The sequence below is a fragment of the Pelobates fuscus genome, chromosome 8, assembly GCF_036172605.1.
Source record: "Pelobates fuscus isolate aPelFus1 chromosome 8, aPelFus1.pri, whole genome shotgun sequence".
In the NCBI taxonomy this organism is placed as follows: domain Eukaryota; kingdom Metazoa; phylum Chordata; class Amphibia; order Anura; family Pelobatidae; genus Pelobates; species Pelobates fuscus.
The window spans coordinates 1,856,065-1,880,848 of NC_086324.1; the positions used below are offsets into that span (position 1 = coordinate 1,856,065).

Sequence of the window (24,784 nt, forward strand, 5' to 3'; positions counted from 1 at the left end):
AGACTGTGAGAGAGAGAGAGACTGTGAGAGAGAGAGAGACTGTGAGAGAGAGAGAGAGACTGTGAGAGAGAGAGAGAGACTGTGAGAGAGAGAGAGAGACTGTGAGAGACTGTGAGAGACTGTGAGAGACTGTGAGAGAGACTGTGAGAGAGACTGTGAGAGACTGTGAGAGAGACTGTGAGAGAGAGAGAGACTGTGAGAGAGAGAGAGACTGTGAGAGAGAGAGAGACTGTGAGAGAGAGAGAGACTGTGAGAGAGAGACTGTGAGAGAGAGACTGTGAGAGAGAGACTGTGAGAGAGAGACTGTGAGAGAGAGAGAGAGAGACTGTGAGAGAGAGACTGTGAGACTGTGAGAGAGAGACTGTGAGAGAGAGAGAGAGAGAGAGAGACTGTGAGAGAGAGAGAGAGAGACTGTGAGAGAGAGAGAGAGACTGGGGGAGAGAGATCCAGGAATACAGCTTTTTTTATTTCTGGCACCATGGTGTCCCTTTAAGCTGTATACTATACATTAAAGGGACATTATACTCACCATAAAAACTACAGTTCATTGTAGGTGTTTTTTTTTTGGTGAGTATAATCAGTCTTTGCAGGCATTTTCAAAGAAAAGGGGCAGTATTTACGTTACAGCCTAGTGATGCCTCCACTGGCCATTCCTCAGATAACTGCTAGAGGTGCTTCCTGGGGCAGTGCTGCACAGTGTGACTGACATTCAGTGTCCCACCCTCTGCATGTAGACACTGAACTTCCCTTATAGAGATGCATTGATACAATGTATCATTATGAGGAGGTGCTAGATGACCAAGCCAGCATTTTGCCCCATCCTGTCTCCTTGACGATTTCAGGCAATCGAATACTTTCCCTATCAAAAGTTCTGATGATGTCAACAAGGATGCGGAACAAGGGTGAGGGCAGACCCTTGCGGTGCTGGAAATAAAATACGTTTTATTACCTTTTATGGGGGTTGGGGAGGGCAAGCCACCTAAATGGTGGTTTTAACACTATAGGGTCAGGAATATATGTTTGTGTTCCTTTAAGCTTTAGTGGTTCTATTGACTATAGTGTTCCCTTGAAAATTTTATTTTTGTAGTGAAAAAAACTGGCTTCTATATTCAAAGCAAATTTGTCAAGCCCTGATCTATATATATAATATTACATCCAGCTGTAATGGCTCATCCTCCTGAACGGAGTGAAGTCTGATCGCACCATGGAGGAGTGTGTTTGGAGGAGTGTGGCGTTCGGCCTTGCTTGACTCCTTCCATTATCTGAGATGGAATGGGGGAAAATCGGGCATCTGTCAGCAGGCAGTGCAGTCCTGGAAACTGTGTGGATATTTATAGGGATTCATTATTCATTTTCAAAAATGAATTAAAAATATTTTTATAAATTAATTGTAGTAATCTTTATTAAAATTGATATTTTATTGGCACGAATTCCCAACTATTAATTTAAAAGCAAAGCGTTCCCACTATTTAACTCTTAGATCTAGAGCACATTGTTTGAATTTAATATTTCATACATTAATAACCCAACTTTTTATAAAAATGATATTTATTTTTGTCAATAAGTGTAAATATACATTGTAATTAGTGAATAGTTTTCAATAATATTGAACAAGGTATGGCATAGTACCGTGTCACAATCCCAGTGATAGGATTGTTAGTTCGTGACAACTTCAATCAACCGTGTTAGTATATGGAATATTTTCTTAGTACACGGTTGATTAACACAATTGGCAAATAGAATGTTACTATTTGTTAAAATATAAGGAACCATATATGGATTATTATTACCGTATATACTCGAGTATAAGCCGACCCGAATATAAGCCGAGGCCCCTAATTTTACCCAAAAAAACTGGGAAAACTTATTGACTCGAGTATAAGACTAGGGTGGGAAATGCAGCAGCTACTGGTAAATCTCTAAATAAAATTAGATCCTAAAAAAATTATATTAATTGAATATTTATTTACAGTGTGTGTATATAATGAATGCAGTGTGTGTGTGTGTATGAATGCAGTGTGTATGTCTATGAGTGCAGTGTGTGTGTATGAATGCAGTGTGTGTGTATGAGTGCAGTGTGTGTGTGTGATGCAGAGCCTTGGTGGGGGTGGGCATTTTTATTATTATTTTTTAAATTATTATTTTAATATTATTATTTTTTTTTGTTAGTAATTTTTTTAATTTATTTTATTATTATTAATATTTTATTATTATTTATATATTTATTTATTTTCTTCCCCCCTCCCTGCTTGATACATGGCAGGGAGGGGGGCTCTCACTCCCTGGTGGTCCAGTGGCATTGGCAGTTCAGTGGAGGGGGGCTGGCAGAGAGCGCTTACCTCTCCTGCAGCTCCTGTCAGCTCCCTCCTCCTCCGCGCCGGTCTGGTCAGCTCCCTCTGCAAGTCCCAGTGTAAGTCTCGCGAGAGCCTCACTATGACCCCGCGGCTCTCGCGAGACTTACACTGTGAGCTGACAGGGGAGCTGACCGGACCAGCGCAGAGGAGAAGGGAGCTAACAGGAGCTGCAGGAGAGGTAAGTAATAGCTTCCTGCCAGCCCCCCTCCTACACAGCCCGTTGTCTGTATTATGGCAATGTAATTTGCCATAATACAGACATTGACTCGAGTATAAGTCGAGTTGGGGTTTTTCAGCACAAGAAATGTGCTGAAAAACTCGACTTATACTCGAGTATATAAGGTATTTAAAGACAGAATTTTTCATGATCTTAAAATACAATATTAGCTTTTGGCTTCTTAGTACAGTTTACAAACACGTGGATTGTTTGCTTATTGTAAGCACCATTCATTAGACTTGACAGAGTTCGTTATTTACTCAAGTGCAAAGTTTGCTAGCCACAGAATTTTAACCTCAGTGCTGTTTCAGATTAATTATGATTAATGGATCCAGTAACTAAATTCTGGCAGGTTTAGTTATAACCGTTCTTATCTGCTAAATATTCCCTAGATTGTTATAGGATTAATATTCCTGGGTAACTCTTGAGATTCTATTTTTTTATTTCATGATTTTGATTAATATTCCAGACTGCAGTTTGAAATATCAATCTTTATCGTGAAACCCAATCTCCCGGAATTCATATCCGCTTTTAACCAGAAAATATTTGCTTTTAGTTATGTAATTTTATAGTTGGAATAATTGGCTTATATTTACCGATAGATTTTCTGGATGTTATTTTTAAGATTGTTTCAAAATGTCTTCTTGTTTTGTGTCCTATCTCCTTTCCCCTTGTGTGTCGCCGTGTTTGTGTGTGTTTCTGTGTGTGTGCATATCATGGGGTTATATGTCATTCCTTATCTATTAACCTTCTGACCTGGTCCAATTACATTTTGGTGCAAGTCATTATGTTAACGGCTGTTGACGTCATTTTGATGTATATTTCTATATGTCAAACAGCAGGTGGAGCTGTTGGCTTATGTCAGGAATATTACCAGCTATTATCATATAGGGTTAAACTTTGTTCAGGACAATTTAGGAATGTTTAATTTCAAGATGCTTTGGTCAGCATTTCTTCTTTTCCTCTCAATGTGGACTTTGGTCTCACACCAATTAACCAATGTTTCCTTGCTCACCTAAGTGTAACAGCGATTTCAGGATATTTAAGCTAACTTAATTTATCTCAATTCTAATTACATTTTTATATGTATATAGTTTCTATGTATCCATAGATTGCTAACTTAGGCTATATTTCTATTTTTTTTTTTTTAAATAATTAAACTTAATTTATATACCTCAAAGCGATATGTGTGTTTAGCTGAACACATACTTTTAATTAACACATACTTGTCTTGTCTTTTATTGACACAGATGTATTGACTCACTGTCTCGCTCTTTTAGCGGACGTGTACTTTGAGAAAAACTTCTTGTTTCTTCATTTTAGCACCTGATGGCATATTAGCTAAGTAGCATTTTTGCTATTATGCCTGTATTATTTTATCACACACTATACACATTTCCTTCCTACACAATATCTCTGACAAAACAGGGTGATTGATAATTTGTTAATATTTTAATACCAAAGAAAATGGACCAAAGGGATTCTATAGTCCAGCAACATTATTGTAATCCTATAGACTCTGTTTGAGAGCTAGTTCTGTAAAACGTTTCTTTATATCTCTAGAAAATCTGCCGCCATCGGATTCTGTGGTGCAAGAGATTGTAAATGAAAATAACGTGGCCAGAGTTGAGGTGGACATTGCCATCCCTGCCAAGTCTCCAAAGCTCAAGAAGAAAAGGAAAGGTGCAGAGACCAAGCAGGAGACGGGTGAGATTTAGTGACGGTCTGTCCGATGCTAGAAACATAGAATGTGACGGCAGTTAAGAACCATTTGGCCCATCTATTCTGCCCAATTTTCTAAATACTTTCATTAGTCCCTGGCCTTATCTTATAGCTAGGATAGCCTTATGCCTATCCCACGCATGCTTAAACTCCTTTACTGTGTTAACCTCTACCACTTCAGCTGGAAGGCTATTCCATTCATCCACTACCCTCTCAGTAAAGTAATACTTCCTGATATTATTTTTAAACCTTTGCCCCTCTAATTTAAGACTATGTCCTCTTGTTGTGGTAGTTTTTCTTCTTTTAAATATAGTCTCCTCCTTTACTGTGTTGATTCCCTTTATGTATTTAAATGTTTCTATCATATCCCCCCTGTCTCGTCTTTCCTCCATGCTATACATGTTAAGATCCTTTAACCTTTCCTGGTAAGTTTTATCCTGCAATCCATGAACCAGTTTAGTAGCCCTTCTCTGAACTCTCTCTAAGGTATCAATATCCTTCTGAAGATACGGTCTCCAGTACTGCGTACAATACTCCAAGTGAGGTCTCACCAGTGTTCTGTACAATGGCATGAGCACTTCCCTCTTTCTATTGCTAATACCTCTCCCTATACAACCAAGCATTCTGCTAGCATTTCCTGCTGCTCAATTACATTGTCTGCCTACCTTTAAGTCATCAGAAATAATCACCCCTAAATCCCTTTCCTCAGATGTTGAGGTTAGGACTACATCAAATATTCTGTACTCTTCCCTTGGGTTTTTATGTCCAAGATGAACTTATCCACATTAAATGTCAGTTGCCACAACTCTGACCATTTTTCTAGTTTACCTAAATCATTTGCCATTTGGCTTATCCCTCCTGGAACATCAACCCTGTTACATATCTTAGTATCATCAGCTAGAGGTGTAATGCCATGTGTATCCTGGGCATGTTGTGGCTCTTTGGGGTACTATGCCATCTGTTACATAGCAGCAGGTGACTGTTATGAGTGATGTCTATGTATTGATGTATATTGGGTTAAAGCACAGGCATTTTTTCCCATTCTGATTTATAAATTGGTTTCTATTCTTTTTTTTTCTTTCTGTGTAAAGCAGGATGTGCTGAATTTGCGGAGGTCACAGAGCACTGTGAGGAGACTGATTTGCAGGAGAAAATCAAGGAAAATGTCTGCACCAGGACGGGGGAGGATAATGATGTCTCGGCTAAGTCACCAGCACTCAAGAAAAAAAAGAAAAGGAAAATTAGTGACAAGGGAGCGACTGGTGAGATACTGGGGCTGTACAGCTATTCGGAGTAGATGGCTGGCTGTATGAGGTTAAAGAGGTATTGCTCAGTACTTTTGTGTACTGGGCTGTTATATTAAAGGACCACTATAGGCACCCAGACCACTTCAGCTTAATGAAGTAGTCTGGGTGCCTGGTCCATCTAGGGTTAACCCTGCCTGCTGTAAACATAGCAGTTTCAGAGAAACTGCTATGTTTACAGATGGGTTAATCCAGCCTCTAGTGGCTGTCTCATTGACAGCTGCTAGAGGCGCTTTCACGCTTCTCACTGTGATTTTCACAGTGAGAAGACGCCAATGTCCATAGGAAAACATTGAGAATGCTTTCCTATGGACTGACTGCGCACGCGGCTCTTGTTGCGCATTCAGCCGATGACGGGGAAAGGAGGAGGAGAGTCCCCAGCGCAGAGGGAGCCCGGACGGGGGGGTAAACGGAAGGGATTAACCCCTTCCTCACCCTAGAGCCCGGATTTAGGGGGGCCCAGAGCGTGAGGGGGACCCTATAGAGCCAGGAAAACAAGTATGTTTTCTTGGCACTATAGTGGTCCTTTAATGCAGACTCTGCATACTGGGCTGTTGTTTTAATGTGTACGTCCAAGGACTCTGTGTACTGGGCTATAAAGGTATTGCTGTGTTTTGCTAATTACTTTCTTTCTTTCCAAGATGCCAAGAAAGTAAAAACCGAGGACATCCTGGACGGGGTAAATGGAGAATTTGAAGAGCAAAATTCAGCAGCCGTTAATGCTGAGATTGAGGAAGAGGAGGAATCACACAGTTTGCCGATGGGGTTAACAGGTGCATTATTTTATATCATATGGCTATAAGTGGTTCACTAACAGATACTGGAACACAGATACCGTAAATCTTACCGATTGCTATAACCGGACACATTCACGTATACCGTGTAGCTTACCGATAGCTGTAACCGGACACATTCACGTATACCGTATAGCTTACCGATAGCTGTAACTGGACACATTCACATATACCGTGTAGCTTACCGATGGCTGTTGCCGGACACATTCACATATACCGTATAGCTTACCGATAGCTGTAACTGGACACATTCACATATACCGTATAGCTTACCGATAGCTGTAACCGGACACATTCACATATACCGTGTAGCTTACCGATAGCTGTAACCGGACACATTCACATATACCGTGTAGCTTACCGATAGCTGTAACCGGACACATTCACATATACCGTATAGCTTACCGATAGCTGTAACCGGACACATTCACATATACCGTGTAACTTACCGATAGCTGTAACTGGACACTCTCACATATACCGTATAGATTACCGATAGCTGTCACTGGACACATTCACATATACCGTGTAGCTTACCGATGGCTGTAGCCGGACACATTCACATATACCGTATAACTTACCCATAGCTGTAGCCGGACACATTCACATATACCGTGTAGCTTACCGATGGCTGTAGCCGGACACATTCACATATACCGTATAACTTACCCATAGCTGTAACCGGACACATTCACATATACCGTGTAGCTTACCGAGGGCTGTAGCCGGACACATTCACATATACCGTGTAGCTCACCGATGGCTGTAGCCGGACACATTCACATATACCGTGTAGCTTACCGATAGCTGTAACCGGACACATTCACGTATACCGTACCGGGTTCACCCACAATGCCAAATCTTCTGTTGTGTAGCTTTCTAATGGATGGACTGTATAGCTAGTTGGGAATTGCCTTGCTCTTTTCTACCCTTGGTGGGGTTTCACAGATGGACTTGGTCTAATATCTTACCTGTGCTATTCTGGGAGTGCTTATTCTAACATGTTGTCCTCTTCTGCTCCCAGGTGCTTTTGAGGACACTACGTTCTCTTCTCTGGCAGATTCTGTAAATGAGAACACGCTGCGAGCCATTTCTGAGATGGGCTTCACCCATATGACTGAAATTCAACATAAAACCATCAGGCCCCTGCTAGAAGGAAGGTAAGGAGACAGAATCTTCGTATTAAACTCGCGCTCATATTCAATTCATACAGCAGAGAAATCGATTTCAGTGTCTGCAGAGTGTTTTATGGAGTTTGTCATTCAGTTTTCTTTGTGTCAGATTCTAAGCATGCGCTGGACTCCGATTGTGGGGTATTTTTGTTAAACAAGTAAATTGTGTCTCGGTGCCCTTATGGCCGCTGAACCAGCCCTGTCCCAGAATGCTGTGCGGTGCCCACATGGCAGCTGAACCAGCCCTGTCCCAGAATGGTGAGCGGTGCCCACATGGCCGCTGAACCTGCCCTGTCCCAGAATGCTGTGCGGTGCCCACATGGCCGCTGAACCGGCCCTGTCCCAGAATGCTGTGCGGTGCCCACATGGCCGCTGAACCGGCCCTGTCCCAGAATGCTGTGCGGTGCCCACATGGCCGCTGAACCGGCCCTGTCCCAGAATGCTGTGCGGTGCCCACATGGCCGCTGAACCGGCCCTGTCCCAGAATGCTGTGCGGTGCCCACATGGCCGCTGAACCGGCCCTGTCCCAGAATGCTGTGCGGTGCCCACATGGCCGCTGAACCGGCCCTGTCCCAGAATGCTGTGCGGTGCCCACATGGCCGCTGAACCGGCCCTGTCCCAGAATGCTGTGCGGTGCCCACATGGCCGCTGAACCGGCCCTGTCCCAGAATGCTGTGCGGTGCCCACATGGCCGCTGAACCGGCCCTGTCCCAGAATGCTGTGCGGTGCCCACACATGTTACTGAGCTGGTACTCTTTGAGCCTTGTGAAGTGTGGTGATAGGACTGGTCTAGTAGCTATATTGTGTCAGAATGTCTGTCTAGTTTAGGTTTTGATTACGGAAATGACTGAGAGGAATTGTTGTTTTTATTTTAGGGACGTCCTGGCTGCAGCCCGCACTGGCAGTGGTAAAACACTGGCGTTTCTCATCCCAGCTATAGAACTGATCTACAAACTCAAATTTATGCCCCGAAATGGTGAGTTTTGACCACTTCAATTGACTTTTAACCCTTGATGAGCTAAAGCCATAAGTAATTCTGACGCCTAAATTGAAGGCATGTTCTGCTTGCCTCCCTTCTTTCTCCTTCTGGTTTATTCCCCTTTCCCCTCTGAGGCATTCTAATCCGACACTCCCTTCTTTCTCCAGGTACGGGCGTTCTGATCCTGTCACCAACGCGGGAGTTGGCCATGCAGACCTATGGCGTTCTCAAGGAGTTGATGGCTCATCATGTTCATACTTATGGGTTGATCATGGGGGGCAGTAACCGTTCTGCAGAGGCCCAGAAACTCGCCAATGGTGTTAACATTGTGGTGGCAACACCTGGGCGTCTGCTTGATCATATGCAGGCAAGTCTTGAAATAGTGGGCAGCTTCAAAAGTCGGTTTATTTCCAGCAGAAGATGTACGTTCTCCCGACGTGTGCTGACAATATTTATTGATCTTCGGTCTTCTTTTTTTAAACAGAACACACCTGGCTTCATGTACAAGAACTTGCAGTGTCTGGTGATTGACGAAGCTGATCGAATCCTCGAGGTCGGATTTGAACAGGAAATGAAACAAATTATCAATCTGCTGCCAAGTAGGTGCCAGGCGTTGCCATGTACAATCAGTGATGTGTGTTAGACTCTCTGTAATAAAGCTGAATTATCGCAGGAAAGATTCACCTAATCCACAAAGTGGCCGAGGTAAAAACCTGGAAAAATGTAATCAGTATCCTTAGGTAAAAGGGATCACAGCCCACTCTGCACCAATATATCCACAAACCACATATATCCCCAGTGCAAGTGAAATATACTATAACCATTGGATTATCCAGACAGGTGCTTATAATATTAATATACAGGCCTCACTCTCACTAGTTTTTGTGTGTGTGTGTGTGTGTGTATAGATATTTTACTCCTCTACCTATCCAGGCAGTTTAACAGGGAGAGAGGCTTTACTGTCTTATGCTCGACCTCTTTCCTATATCACTTTCCTGTACATTGTACTTTTTTCTTTTGGATAGTTTAGGTTACAGCTGAATATACTATTGTACGTTATAATCCAATCTGTTTATTCATGCTTCACTTGGATGGTACTATGGTCTAACTGTTAGTCAATCTGTTACTTAACACTTTGACCATGGTTTAACCCCTTGTCTACCTGGGTACACTGGTTTATTTACCTACCAAGGGCTAATGAAGGTACTATTAACTGGCTGCTTTATACAGACAGAACTATGGTTTAACCTCTAGTTAATCCCTGTTTTTAACACTAATACTGTGGTTTAACCCCTTGTCTACCTTGGTACACTGGTTTATTTTTCAATGCACTACTTACCTACAAAGGGTTATCTAAAGTGCTACAAATAAGCCTAATTAATAAAGCTTGTATATTGATATTATTAGCACCTGTCTGCATAATCCAATGGTTATCCATTATCTATACTAGGTACGCGGCTAGTATAATTCACTTGCACTGGGGATATATTGGTGCAGAGTGGACTGATCCCATTTACCTAAGGATACTTATTACATTTTTTAGTTTTTACCTCGTCCACTTTATTGTGGATTAGGTGAATCTTTCCTGTGTTGTTGTTATTAGGGTTAAGCACTTTGGACACTGGAGTGTCTACACAGCTGTATAGATCCCAAGAAGTAATCTCTTAGGATCTAATTATTTTAATTAGTTGTAATATAAGAAATCGGTAGCAAAATCTTTCTCTTGTTTCTTGGGGAAAATCCATATTGGAGATTAAATTGTGCGGGGGCCCAGCATGATCACTGCATCTAATCACATTCACATATTCCTTGTCTCCCAGAGCGCCGGCAGACCATGCTGTTTTCTGCCACTCAGACTCGCAAGGTGGAGGATCTGGCTAGGGTCTCCCTGAAAAAGGAGCCATTATATGTTGGCGTGGATGACCACAAAGACACAGCTACGGTTGACGGATTGGAACAGGTATGTGGCCCAATTTATCCTGTTAGTCATTCAACTCCTCACAATCTGAATGGTTGCCCTGTTTGTTTGCAGTCAGGTTTCAGAGGATAGGAAATGGGAATTGATTGACCGTGCTGAATCTTAAATATTGTAATATTGACAAATTATTACCTTTTAGATCTAGATGGGTTATAAGCCTTTTGAACCGTCACCTACAGCTTGTATTAATGTTTTTTCATGAATGTCTCCTTTTCAATTTATATTAAAGGAACACATACAAACCTGTATTGCTGACACTGTAGTTTTGAGAGCGCAGTTTAGGTGACTGGCCCCCCTTGTCCACAGTTAAAAAGCCATAAAACTCACCGATTTTCGCCTCCTTGCTTTTGAGATCATTGGGAGACTATTGTGCACGAGCGGCAAAACGCAATCAGCATCTTCTCATAGAGATGCATTGAATCGGTGCATCTCTATGGGGAATGTCTGGCGTCACATTGTGCAGTACTGCGCTAGGAAGCACCTCTACTGTCTGAGTGATTGCACCTAGAGGTGTTACCAGCCAGTGTTTACATTCTCTGAAAAGGCAGTGTGTACATTAAAAGGCCTGCAGGGGCCAGAACTACTACATTAAACTGGTGAGTTAAGTGCTCCTTTAAAGATTTAGCAAATGATATTGCAGTCCAGATCAGCCTAGGCACAGCCAGGGCACATACGAAATGCAACTGAAGAGGAGAAATATTTTAATTTCTCCTGCTCTCTGTATGTTCTCTCTATATATAACAAACAAAGCGGACCACCACGTTTTTCCAGTTCTGCAATGCTGATTCTGGGATCCTGCTGTGTACAGATGTCGCAGCTAGGGGACTGGACATGGAGGCGGCTCTCTCTATACTGACTGCCAGGTGTAATGGGCGGAGCTTATAACAATGATTGACAGGGAGCTAAGATGATGGTGGCTCTCTCTATACTGACTGCCAGGTGTAAAGGGCAGAGCTTATAGCAATGATTGACAGAGAGCTAAGATGGAGGTGGCTCTCTCTATACTGGCTGCCAGGAGTAAAGGGCGGAGCTTATAACAATGATTGACAGGGAGCTAAGATGGAGGTGGCTCTCTATACTGACTGCCAGATGTAAAGGGCGGAGCTTATAACAACGATTGACAGAGAGCTAAGATGGAGGTGACTCTCTATACTGGCTGCCAGGTGTAATGGGCGGAGCTTGTAACAATGATTGACAGGGAGCTAAGATAGAGGTGGCTCTCTCTCTATACTGACTGCCAGGTGTAAAGGGCGGAGCTTAAAACAATGATTGACAGGGAGCTAAGATGGAGGCGGCTCTCTCTATACTGACTGCCAGGTGTAAAGGGCGGAGCTTATAACAATGACTGACAGGGAGCTAAGATGGAGGCGGCTCTCTCTATGCTGACTGCCGGGTGTAAAGGGCGGAGCTTATAACAATGATTGACAGGGAGCTAAGATGGAGACGCCCAGTTACAGGATGAAGAAAAGTAGATTTCAGAGTAAACTTAAGTGGTTTCCCAAACTGTAACCTAACTTACACAGTGCACCCCTAGTGTTTGTGAGCCTGAAGTGGTTATTTAAAGTCTCCTCTCCATTATCAGCATGGCCCCAACTGAGCTTGGTATTACGGGTTGCTTCCCAGTGATTTAGGGATTTCTTTCCCTTATACTAATGTGAGAATGATATTGACAGACCTCGTGCTAGCTGTGAAATGAAACGCCTTAATTGTCCTCTGGGTCATTTCTCAGGGCTATGTGGTATGTCCGTCTGAGAAGAGATTCCTCTTGTTGTTCACTTTTCTGAAGAAGAATCGCAAAAAGAAGATGATGGTTTTCTTCTCCTCCTGCATGTCTGTGAAATATCACTACGAACTTCTCAATTACATTGATTTACCAGTGATGGCAATACACGTGAGTATCCCGTGGAAAACGGTTTGACGTAATGTGTTCTCGTTGCGCTGGTGGCAGGATATATAGACACAACTTCAACATTGTGTCCGCATGTCACCTTTCTCTGTTCATCTTGTGTCTTCACTCCACAGGGTAAGCAGAAACAAACAAAGCGGACCACCACGTTTTTCCAGTTCTGCAATGCTGATTCTGGGATCCTGCTGTGTACAGATGTCGCAGCTAGGGGACTGGACATTCCCGAGGTAGACTGGATTGTCCAGTATGACCCTCCTGATGACCCCAAGGTTGGTTGACTTCTGTTGCAGCTTGTGTAGTGTTAGAGCTTTGCGTGATGGAGCATTAGTACAGTCATTCTCAGTGCTAGTCAATTCTGGGTATAACATACATGCACCTATTCCCTTCAGGAATACATCCATCGTGTTGGCAGGACAGCTCGCGGTATCGATGGGAAAGGTCACGCTTTACTGATCCTAAGGCCTGAGGAACTGGGCTTCCTGCGTTATCTGAAGCAAGCTAAGGTAAAATATGCTGTGACTGGGAGGTCACATGTGCAGGTATCGGACAAAGTCCTTGTGGTGTATTCTAGTTAGAAGCAGATATTCACTGTTGGCTTTGGTCTTATTTTAGGTACCACTGAGTGAATTTGAATTCTCGTGGAGTAAAATTTCTGATATCCAGTCTCAGGTATGTAATCAGTCGGCTGTTTTTATTATCAGGTTTTTTTTTTGTTTGTTTTCTGCAACCAAGCCTTTTAATAGCAGTATACGTGTGTTTTGTATATAATATAAATCTTTTTCATGTTTAAAACTACCTTAATCTAAATCCTTTGCCATCAGACTCTGATACGTGAGTGGCAATATGTGATCTATTACTGGGAATAAACAGACCGTGTCTTGTTCGAATTGGGTATCAATTTTTACTTCTTTATTATTTTTAGCTGGAGAAGCTGATTGAAAAGAACTATTATCTGCACAAATCTGCCCAGGAAGCTTACAAAGCGTATATCCGCGCATACGACTCCCATTCACACAAGCAGATATTCGATGTGAACACCCTGGATCTCCCAAAAGTGAGCCTGTCCTTCGGCTTTCAAGTTCCTCCCTATGTGGATCTGAGTATCCTTTCTAAACTTATGTGGATGGGGGTTATTGTGCTGAGGGGGTGGGAGAGAATGAAGGTAAATTGGGTTTTGCTGGTAGAACTGGGCCTCAGATCCTGTAGCTTTTCTTTAACCAGACTTTCAGATGTAAACAGCAGCGGCGGAAAAAAGTTGCAGAAGCGAGGAGGCGGTGGTGGATTTGGTTACCAGAAACCCAAGAACATGTACAAAACCAAGATATTCAAACATATTAACAAGAGTGGCCGAGGAGGGGGGCGCCAGTTTACTCGCTGAGGTGTCTGTTTTAAATCTCGCCAAAGACTCCAAAAGCCTTATGGTTATTTGATATCCCAGGAGCTTGTGTTGGGTGTAAGATACTGGAATAAGACTGGCGGGGCGTACAGGCAGCCACTGGCTGGGTCACTGAGGGTTTAATTTCTGTTTCTCTTCACAGATGGTATTAATGCATCAAGTTGGATGTTATTGTGTCTCTCACTGGGTCCCATAAATGGGTTCTCTGGACTAATTCGTGTATTTTACATTCCGTTTAGCTCTTTCTAAACGTTCTCTCGTTAGCCGCACAGTGATCTTTACAGACGTTCTTCAAACTCAAATGCGCATTTATACAATAAATGTATAGCGTTCATCTAAACTGTATTCGGTCTAGTATCATCCTTGCTCCTGTTTATGTGCTACAAAGTTCCAGCTAAAGAAATAATGAATCTTTTTTTTTTTTATTTCTTTTTTTTTTTTTTATTTTCTTTTTTATTGTATAAAAGTTTTAACAATTGCATGTGAGGTACCCCAAAGGCAATCCTCCAGCACATTGAAACAGCCAGACACAAAGATATATGTTAAAACACGACAGATTAAACAAGCAAAAAAAAAAAAAAAATTATAACAAAAAAGACACACCATGACTATTGAAGGCATACATATGCTGGCAATATATTGTAATATAGACACTATGTAGAATTAAACACCGAAGGTTTCCACAAAGAAAGTGCAGTGTTTCCATTGAAAACCATCATACACATATGTATATTGCAATTGCGCTACATTTATCCACTGCCAACCGCTATCTGATGGAATTTTTTTATTTTATTTTTTTAAATAGCACTTATTCAACTTGCGCCCCCCCCCCCCCCCCCCCCCCCCCCCCAACATATATTCTGTGTTAGTCCTGTCCATGCGCAGATCAGCCGCTGACAACGTGTGTGTGTGTAACAGGTGATGAAAAAGCACAGGGATTTACAATTCTTACCAGCATTTCAGGATTTTCCCCCCACCCGCTTGCCGTTGCCTGTCAGTTGTGCCTTTCCTCTCACACAGCCCAGTGAGCTCCCAGCACGGAGGAGAAAGTCTGTTGCTGGCTCTCTGTCGGGGGGTCAGTGTCAGCAACCTAGGCTGCCTGCATAAGAATTGCCAGTTGGTTTTGCAAATTCCATTTGAGTTGGGACCCTTTCATAGTCCAGGAATGTGCATACAGCAGGCTGTGTAAGTGTCGGTCAGTTGGTTGTCCCTGCATTTTCTAATACTAACTTGCAAGTGGAGCAGATTTCAAACTAGCCACTCTCGTACTTGAAACAATGGCTGATAGAGGGAAACGGCTATTACCGTTTTTTTACATGACGCCAACAAATTCCACTGTGCTGAACGTACAATAACAATTTATGCAAAGAGAGACTGCAAACGGCCCCTAAAAGACTGTGATGGCACCCCACTCCATTTCCTTTAACCCCTTAGTGACCAGATCATTTTTTTATTTTTTTACTGTCAAGGACCGGGGCTCTTTACATTTCTGCAGTGTTTGTGTTTAGCTGTAATTTTCCTCTTACTAGTTTACTGTACCCACACATATAGCGTTTTTCTCGCCATTAAATGGTCTTTCTAAAGTTACCATTATTTTCATTATAAGAGAATAATAAAATATAATAAATAAAAAACACATTTTTCTAACTTTGACCCCCAAAATCTGTTACGCATCTACAACTGCCAAAAAAAACACCCATGCTTAATAGTTTCTTTTCATGCAACCATTTTACCACCAATCTATGCCAAATTAAAAACACAAACAAATTGGTGATTTCTTTTGACACACCGCAATTTAACCGCTTGACGACCGATGACGGTTCAGGACCGTCATTGGAAACATTCCCTTGAGGACCGATGAAGGTCCTGAACTGTCATAACGGTCTGGGGGTACTTACCTGATCGCCAGCGGTCCCCCGGCGGCGATCAGCGCTCCTCCCGGTCCAGGGGGACTGCCTGTATGCCCAGGCAGTCTCCCTGCGGCCACTTGATCGCTCGATCACATGACCGCAATAGGTGTCTGTGTATCTGCCTGCAGGGGGACTGTCTGTGCTGACAGGCAGTCTCCCTGCAAGTGGAAAAACAGAATTAAAGTTAAGAAAAATCAATTGGTGTAAAAAATAAGTGTGTGTGTGTGTGTATATATATAATCATACTAAGTGTATTGAGATATATATATATATATATATACATTAATATAAAAATACACGTATAATTAAATTACAAATATATATATACAATATATAATTATATTTTGTGTGTGTGTGTATATATATATATATATATATACAAATGGAAAGAGTGCACTCGAAAGGTCTTCGTAAAAATATAAACAATTTATTGTGCCAAACTTCAAAGACATATAAGTCGACGTTTCAGTCCTCGTAGGACTTTTTTCAAGACAATGAAAGGCGGGAAAAGAAGTGATTTAAATATACCATGCGTGTGATCTGATTGGAGAGTGGGTTATATGAAAGAGAGGCTGTGCAAACGTGAATGCAATGCCTAAATATAAGACAGAAGTTAACCTCTTGAGTGCCTATTGGTAAGGCCGGTAAGTGAGTGTGGTTACGGCCAAGTGGTGAATAATCTGCTCTCGCAAACATATTAAAATACAAGGATAGAAGATATCAACGCCACCGTAGTATATCGGAGTATATTAAGTTTCTACTTAGGTATTTAAGCTAACTTGTTAATCAAGATTTAAACAAAATGATAGGTTAAACAGGAACTTAAGGTGGCTACATTTCTGTATTGGAGTTCCAAGTGCCAAGTGGTTGCAGATCTACATATAGATACATTGCAGAAAGGACTTCAGAGTATGAATTTTAGATAGCCACAGGTATACATCATAAATTCTTAACTAAATTACAAACTAGTGACTATTTGGTCTATGAAATATTACAGGAATTTCCCTTAACCACTATACAGAGCTAAATAAATATAGATATATAAATAATCTAGCGATGGACCCATAGACTAATCACGGATCATGGTTTCTCTGTGACATTTCATACAAATATGTATTAATTACTACTGTATACGTAAATATTAGACCGTATGGCGTCCTTATCTTTTCGGAATGAAGCAGTTGAGTGGGTTGATCTCATTGAGTCCCCCCGGGGATAAAGTCCCTAATGTGAAAATCCAAAAGGCTTCTCTTTGAAGAAGTAGAACATCTCTGTCACCCCCCCTCATCGGGGCCGGAACATGTTCAATGCCCATAAATTTCAGTGTGGGCAATGTATGCCCTATTTCAAGGAAATGTTTGGCTATGGGAGTGGTTGCTATGCCGCTGGATAACGCTGTCCTGATGGTAGATCTGTGTCCCCTCATGCGTTCCCTGAGGTCATTGGATGTTTTGCCGATATACATGAGTCCACACGGGCAGGTGATGCGGTAAACTACGTGTGTGGTGGTACATGTAATCCTTTGCCGTATCTTATATTCTTTACCTGAGCGAGGGTGGTAGAACGCTTTGCCCGGAGTCATACTGTTGCAGGCCGTGCACTTTAAGCAACGATAGCAGCCTGGATTTTGAACAGAACGATGCGCTGTTTGTGTATCTGTATGAACCAGATAATCTCTCAGGTTCCTGTCCCTCCTATAACTAATCATAGGGGTATTCTGGAATGTCGTCGGTAGTGTCTTATCTTTTTTAAGAACCTCCCAGTTGTGCCTTATCTTTTGGGACATCTCGCTCGATAGTGAATGGAACGTTTGAGGGAAGATCATTCTACTTTGGTTGTTCTTGGTTTTAGGGCCATCAGTGTAGTTTTTAAGTGCTTTTGAATATGCACACTCCAACATATGGCTTGGATATCCGCGTTGTGAGAATTTTTCAAACATTTCTTGCACCTGATTTGCAGCTTTCATGGAATCAGAGTTGTTCCTTAGTATCCTCATGAATTGGGATACCGGTAAAGATTTAATAAGGTTGGGGGGATGGTGGCTACTGGCATGTAATAACGTATTACGGTCAGTTTCCTTTGCAAATAAAGTATAACCCAGCTTATTGTTTTCTATAAAGATACGAAGATCCAGAAAATCGATTTGTTTGTTGTTAATTTGATGGGTAAGTCTTACTGGTGAGTCCAGTTGATTCAGTGACCGTATCATGTCGTGTAGACTTTGTTCCTCGCCTGTCCATATAATGAACACATCATCGATGTATCTCAGGTACTTCAGGATATGTTGACCATATTTTTGGAGAATGTGTACTTGTTCGTATGCATGCATGTATGCATTGGCATACATGGGTGCCATGGGGGCACCCATCGATGTCCCAGATAATTGTATGTAGAATGCTTTCTCAAATCTAAAGTAATTGAGTGTAAGGCATAATTCCAATAATTCAAGTATATATTCAATTGGGGGCTCTATGCGTTCTTGGTACTGTGTTAATACTTGGCGCATCGCCTGGATTCCCTCCTCATGGGGAATTATGGTGTATAAGCTGCTGACGTCTATGGCTGCTAGGTAGACCCCTTGTGGGGGGAGCTCAATTGAGTTTAAGGCTGCTATGACTTGCACCGTGTCTTTGACATAGGTGGGTAATGACATTACCGGTTTTTTAAATTTTGTATCTAGCCATTTTCCTATGGGTTCTAACAATCCCCCGATTGCCGATACTATCGGTCGTCCTGGTGGGCGCTCCAGGTTTTTGTGAACCTTTGGCACTGTATATATGATCGGGCACCGAGGGTGGGTTTCAAATAGATACTCATATTCCGTAGTGGTAAGGAAACCTGCGTCTAGACCCCTTTGTAGTGTCTGCTGGACAACTTTGCTGAATTCATGAGTGGGGTCTATTTGCGTGTATTCATAGACTCTAGTATCCCTTAGTTGTTTGAGGATTTCCTCTTTATAGTCGTCATATTGTTGGACGACTATGGCACCCCCCTTGTCATTTTGTTTAAATCTTGATTAACAAGTTAGCTTAAATACCTAAGTAGAAACTTAATATACTCCGATATACTACGGTGGCGTTGATATCTTCTATCCTTGTATTTTAATATGTTTGCGAGAGCAGATTATTCACCACTTGGCCGTAACCACACTCACTTACCGGCCTTACCAATAGGCACTCAAGAGGTTAACTTCTGTCTTATATTTAGGCATTGCATTCACGTTTGCACAGCCTCTCTTTCATATAACCCACTCTCCAATCAGATCACACGCATGGTATATTTAAATCACTTCTTTTCCCGCCTTTCATTGTCTTGAAAAAAGTCCTACGAGGACTGAAACGTCGACTTATATGTCTTTGAAGTTTGGCACAATAAATTGTTTATATTTTTACGAAGACCTTTCGAGTGCACTCTTTCCATTTGTATATATTGAAGGCTGAGGCAGCACCGAGGCAAGTACAAGACCGGTACATTGAGTGCGGGATATTTGCAGTTTATATATATATATATATATATATATATATATATTATAAAATATAAATATGTTAATAAAAATAATTTTTAATTTAAAATTATATATGTAATTTTATTTTAACAGTATTTTGATATTAATATATATTTATATCAAAATACACTTAGAATGTAATGTGTATATATCTGTATAAATAAAAATAATTAGAAATATACATATGTCCATATACATAATTACATTAATAATTTCATAAATATACACGTAGACGTGAAATATATAAATATGTGTATATATTACAATTCTACGTGCATGTTTATGTAATTTTTACCTAATTTAAGTAAATTTAAATGATTGAAATTTGAGGGACCTGCCTGACAACCCAGGCTGAAAGTCCATAGAATTTAATTTGCAAGCACTCTATTGAACCCTGTAACTTTCCAAGACACCATAAAACCTGTCCATGGGGCGTCCTGTTTTACTCGGGAGACTTCGCTGAACACAAATATGAGTGTTTCAAAACCGTAAAACATATCACAGCGATGATATTGTCAGTGAAAGTGAAGTTTTTTGAATTTTTCACATACAAACAGCACTTTCACTGATGATATTATTGCTGTGATACATTTACTGTTCTGATACACTAATATTTGTTTTCAGCAAAGTCTCTTGAGTATAACAGTACTTTGGGACGGTCCAGTTACAGTTGTATGACGAGTATTTCTTCTGATAGGCCTATCTTTAGTTTGGGGCTTACCATGTACCCCAGTTTTATTTATTGCCATGAAAGTGTATATATTTGAAAACGTAGACACCCCAAGGTATTGTATATGGAGTGCTTTGATGCAACCAGTTTAGCCGAAAAAATTGGAGAAAGTGTATGGTGGTAATTTTTCACTTTTCGTTTTTACACACACATTGCTTTTTGACTGTGATTTAGGAGAGCCTGTTGGTTATTGCAAGAAAACACTCCAGGTTTTTTTTCTGTGAGGCCTCCTGAGTACACCCAAGACATAGGGTAAATGTAACCCAAAAAAAAAACTGAACGGCAAAAGTAAAAAAATAAAAAATTGGACCAGTGTGTGGTATCGTTTGAACAGTCCCCAATGCATTCCAGGGTTTGCTTTTATGCACAAAAGCGTTGTGGGTTGCAACCTTTTTGTACCATGCCTTGCGTATAACTAGGTAGGGCATCAGCAGCTGCCCACCCATATGCCGGTTATAGGCCTTGATGCATACTGGCTTCCTTGTGCTCTCAGCTCTGCCACGTACAGAGACCTCCACAGTCCTCTCAGTGTGGATGGTGGTAAGAAGGTACACATCCTTCTTGTCTCTGTACTTTACTGCCAACAGCTCCTCTTGGCGCAGAGCTAAGGTCTCCCCCTTCATAGCTGGGTGCATGCAAGTTGTCCTGGGAAACCTGGGCTGTTCATTTTTTTTATTGTACCGCAAGCTACTGTATCCAAACAATACAGTAGCTTAAAGGGAAACTCCAGTGCCAGGAAAACGATCAGTTTTCCTGGCACTGGAGGGTCCCTCTCCCTCCCTCCCCCCAATCCCCAGTTGCTGAAGAGGTGAAAACCCCTTCAGTGACTTACCTGAGGCAGCGGCAATGTCCCTCGTCGCTGTCTCCGCCTCCGTGACGCTCCTCCTCTTCATTGCGTCGGCCGGTGGGCGAGACTGATCTCGCCCACCGGCCGAGGGGACCTAATGCGCATGCGCGGCAATGCCGCGCATGCGCATTACGTCTCCCCATAGGAAAGCATTGAAACATCATTTCAATGCTTTCCTATGGGGTTTTGAGTGACGCTGGAGGTCCTCACACAGCATGAGGACGTCCAGCGACGCTCTAGCACAGGTTTCCTGTGCTAGAACCCAGGAAGTGACCTCTAGTGGCTGTCTAATAGACAGCCACTAGAGGTGGAGTTAACCCTGCAATGTAATTATTGCAGTTTATATGCAATAATAATTACACTTGCAGGGTTAAGAGTAGTGGGAGTTGGCACCCAGACCACTCCAATGAGCAGAAGTGGTCTGGGTGCCTAGAGTGTCCCTTTAAACAAAGGGACACTTGTATACAGACAATTATACATCATGGGGCATATCAGGTCCCAGACAATCTTGCCACTGGTTCCCATATGTTCTGGGCAACCTGGAGGGTCAAGGTGGCTATCCTTTCCCTCGTACACCCGGAAGGCCTGAGTATACCCAGTCTCGCTATCACAGAGCTTATACATCTTTACACCATACCTAGAGCGCTTGGAAGGAACATACTGCTTGAATCCCAGCCTTCCCTTATACTTCATCAGGGATTCATCCACGCATATATTCCTTCCAGGTGTATAAGCCTCTGCAAACCTGGCAGCAAAGTGGGTAATCAGGGGGCGGATTTTATACAGCCTGTCAAACTGGGGATGCTCCCTCGATGGGCACAGGCTGTTATTGCTGAAGTGCATGAAATGTAGAATCATTTCATACTAAGGATGTGCATGGGGAATATTTTAGGTTTCAGTTCTGCATTCCGAAATTCGACACTTCGGGACTTATCTTTCAGCCTTTTAGTAGATAGCTCCCTAATACCGTGGGAATTAGGGAGTTATCTACTTATTCATTTCTGTCATTACATTGACTGGCCAAGTAACCTACATTTTATATGAATGTATGTTACTTGATTGTTGTAAGTGTTGCAAATGCTTACAGCTGAATCCTGGCTATGTTTGTATACTTTTTATTTAACATTGTTTACAATGTAACATTCTTCCACTGGGAAGGTATGTTAGTACTTGGGCAATACTGTGCTTCGGCAATTTTGGAACTTCGGTTTTTCGGATGTGTCCGAATTGCCATTCCTAACGAAACGAATTGCACATGTCTATTTCATACCTCTAACTCGACATACATGGGGAGTAGATGGGGGTAGAGGAGATGGGGCTACTGCTCCAGTAGGAGTGGATGGAGGGCTTCTTTATGATGCCCATCAGCATAGTCAGTGCCCAGAATTTTTTTTAATTAATAATATATATATATTATTAATGTATTTTTTATTATTTTTAAATAAATAAGTAGTCTGGAAGTGATTGCAGTATGTAGAAGTATTGCACGATGCCTTGACATCGCTGCAATACTATCAGAGCGGCTGGAAGTGACAATTTTTTTGTCGGACGTACCTGATACGTCCGCGCTTGGGAAGGGGTTAATGCCCAATTACACACTCTTATCAAGTTATAATTATTTGAGCAACAAATGCTAAAATCCTGAAATTCTATAAATAATGAATGTAGGCTTATTAAGGTGGACCTGTCAATTCTGTCTTATTGTTCCTTACGAGGTTCCCTTTGTATTAACTTTTCAGATCTGGGCTCAGCCATTTTATCCTACCCATCTTGACTGCAGTTTGCCATTCTATGATAATCTTTTTACTGATGGATTGTGGGTAAATGTGATTAAGCAAAGTTCTGGTTCAGTTGTTAACGGGTTACTTCAAGCACCCTAACCCCTTCACATATTAGATGTGGTTACGTGCAGTGTTTTAGTTTGATCCAGCCCTCCAGCAGAGTTCTAGGCTGGTAATGTTAATTCTGAGTATACTGGATGTCCACCAGTATGCAGGTGATCAATGGGAACACAGCTGGTTCTTAATCCAAGGAGAAATCTGCCACTAAAAAGGGGGGGAAGCCTTCTAGCCCTCATAACTGAAAATGGATACTATTGGGTTTTTGCCTTCTACCTCTTAATAACTAGTAGACATGGATCCAAGCTCCCGGCCGAGAATAAACAAACTTTAAATAATCACAATGTCTGTTTTTCTGAGATCAAAGATTCCCCTCTCACCCCACTCCCGTCCTGTGGATTAATGATCACCCAGTTATTTAGCAATGCTTTGAGCATCTCTGAGTTCCAGGAACGGTCACACAAACCAGTCTCTGGAGAACAGATTTGTCAGTAACCCAAACTGCCAATCTCATCTCATCTCACATCAATGCTGAGATCCCTGGAATACCAGAGGGTTCACGAAGCAGATTAGATAAAGTTTACTCTTTGTGATACTTTAAAATTATTTAAAGGATGATCACTAAATACAGATTGTGGAAAAGATACTAATACTTCAAGGAGGGGGTTTAGCTGTGATCAGTAAAACCAATATATGTTGGATACCTCAAAGAAAAACTTAAAGGAGAAATTCCACTAAATAGGAAACATTCATATTAAAGAAATGATTAACATTCCTGGATCATTAGCAGCAACTCCTTCAGTTCTGTATCTGATTTTACCTCCGAAACCCCTGTTCAGCAGAGTTCCTCTCGCTACCCAGGAAAAATGGATCTGCTCTAAAAGCAGATGGCAGCCATATTACATCACTCTTCCCAACGCCTGGATCTAATAGAAATTTGCTGTAGTGGTTATGGTCCCAGGAGTGAACTGGCACACGTTGTATGTAGTCATTCCATTTCAGATAGATTTGAATTCTAACCAGGGGTCTACCAGACACCAGTCCGTCCCTCCACTACTTCCAACCGAGAACCATAACCTCTGTCTGAGCTCACCCAGGCCGCTTCTCTCATTGGCTGAGAGTAATTAGCTGATACTATGCCAATGAGGTAACAATACCCTGCAGAAGCTTCTGATGCTCCGCTGGAAGTAGTGAGGGCAATGTTTGGGCACTCCTGGCACCTCGGCCATGATGGTACATTACTGTGTTGGAACAGGCCTGCTCCTTAAATGAACACATTACCAGCCATATATACGGTGCTAATTTAATTCCCTGGTTTTATTGGGAAAGCAGGAATTGTTTCCCTTGACATCCTGACAAACTTCATAACATGTTTAATAACTAAATACAAAACCAATGTGTATAAATGTTTTATTTTACATACAAACTCCCATCACACGTGACTGAGAAATGGCAAGTTGCACATGTCACAGCTCATGATTTTAATAAAAGGCTGACATGAGCCCTCCTCCGTTGCCACATGATCCGTGTGAGGCGCTCACGAAGTTAGATCCTTTAATTTACTCAGGAGAATCTCATTTTTTCTGCATTCCTAGGAGCAAAACAAGAACATAATCCCTGGTAACGGAATGGTGCATCCACATGAACACTAGGTATTTCATTAAAGTAGGAACGTGCCAACCTTGTCTGAACCTGGCTGGGTAAACTTGTGTAGTTTTGGCTCATGAAATACAATTAGTGGTAATTAATGATTTATTTATATTATTTACAGACTTTCAGCTTTTTGAAGTAGCCCAACACAGCGAATGCTTCGTTTGATACGCTCATTGCAAACAGCTGAACGTCTGTAAATTGACAAACCTGATTTTCAATGGGGGTTGAATAATGCTGTTTACAACTGTATGTTGTGTTCCCCTTAATTCCTATTATTAGCTGATATTTCCCGCTCTGTTCTAACAGTGTGTTTGTCCAAAGCTCCTGCAATAAATCATTATTTATGTTTGGGCAGCTTCCCTCTCCCTTAGCCTGCCAGGAGGGGGAGAGATGGAATCTGATTCGCTATCATTTAAGATTAAGTTGTCATGAGAGGTTCATTTGTACTCCTGTCTAACTATAGTTACATTTTAAATAAG

General features: G+C 41.8%; 2 protein-coding genes across 2 annotated transcripts in view; one reads left to right on the top strand and one right to left on the bottom strand.

Moving 5' to 3' along the window:
* The first annotated feature begins 769 nt into the window (after positions 1 to 769).
* DDX18 (DEAD-box helicase 18) lies at positions 770 to 13,888 on the top strand. Its single transcript, XM_063428642.1, has 15 exons — positions 770 to 902; positions 4,135 to 4,278; positions 5,388 to 5,555; positions 6,239 to 6,370; positions 7,416 to 7,551; positions 8,439 to 8,539; positions 8,710 to 8,909; positions 9,027 to 9,141; positions 10,363 to 10,502; positions 12,250 to 12,411; positions 12,543 to 12,695; positions 12,816 to 12,929; positions 13,039 to 13,095; positions 13,349 to 13,526; positions 13,656 to 13,888. The coding sequence occupies exons 1-15, from the start codon at positions 770 to 772 to the stop codon at positions 13,802 to 13,804; spliced, it is 2,082 nt and encodes a 693-aa protein (XP_063284712.1). The 3' UTR covers positions 13,805 to 13,888.
* Positions 13,889 to 23,943: 10,055 nt separating this feature from the next.
* Positions 23,944 to 24,784, bottom strand: part of CCDC93 (coiled-coil domain containing 93) — a 61,803-nt gene continuing 60,962 nt past the window's right edge. The window contains exon 23 of the mRNA XM_063429145.1: positions 23,944 to 24,243. Coding sequence (XP_063285215.1) covers positions 24,190 to 24,243 — 54 coding nt within the window. The 3' untranslated portion in view covers positions 23,944 to 24,189. The remainder of the gene's footprint in view (positions 24,244 to 24,784) is intronic.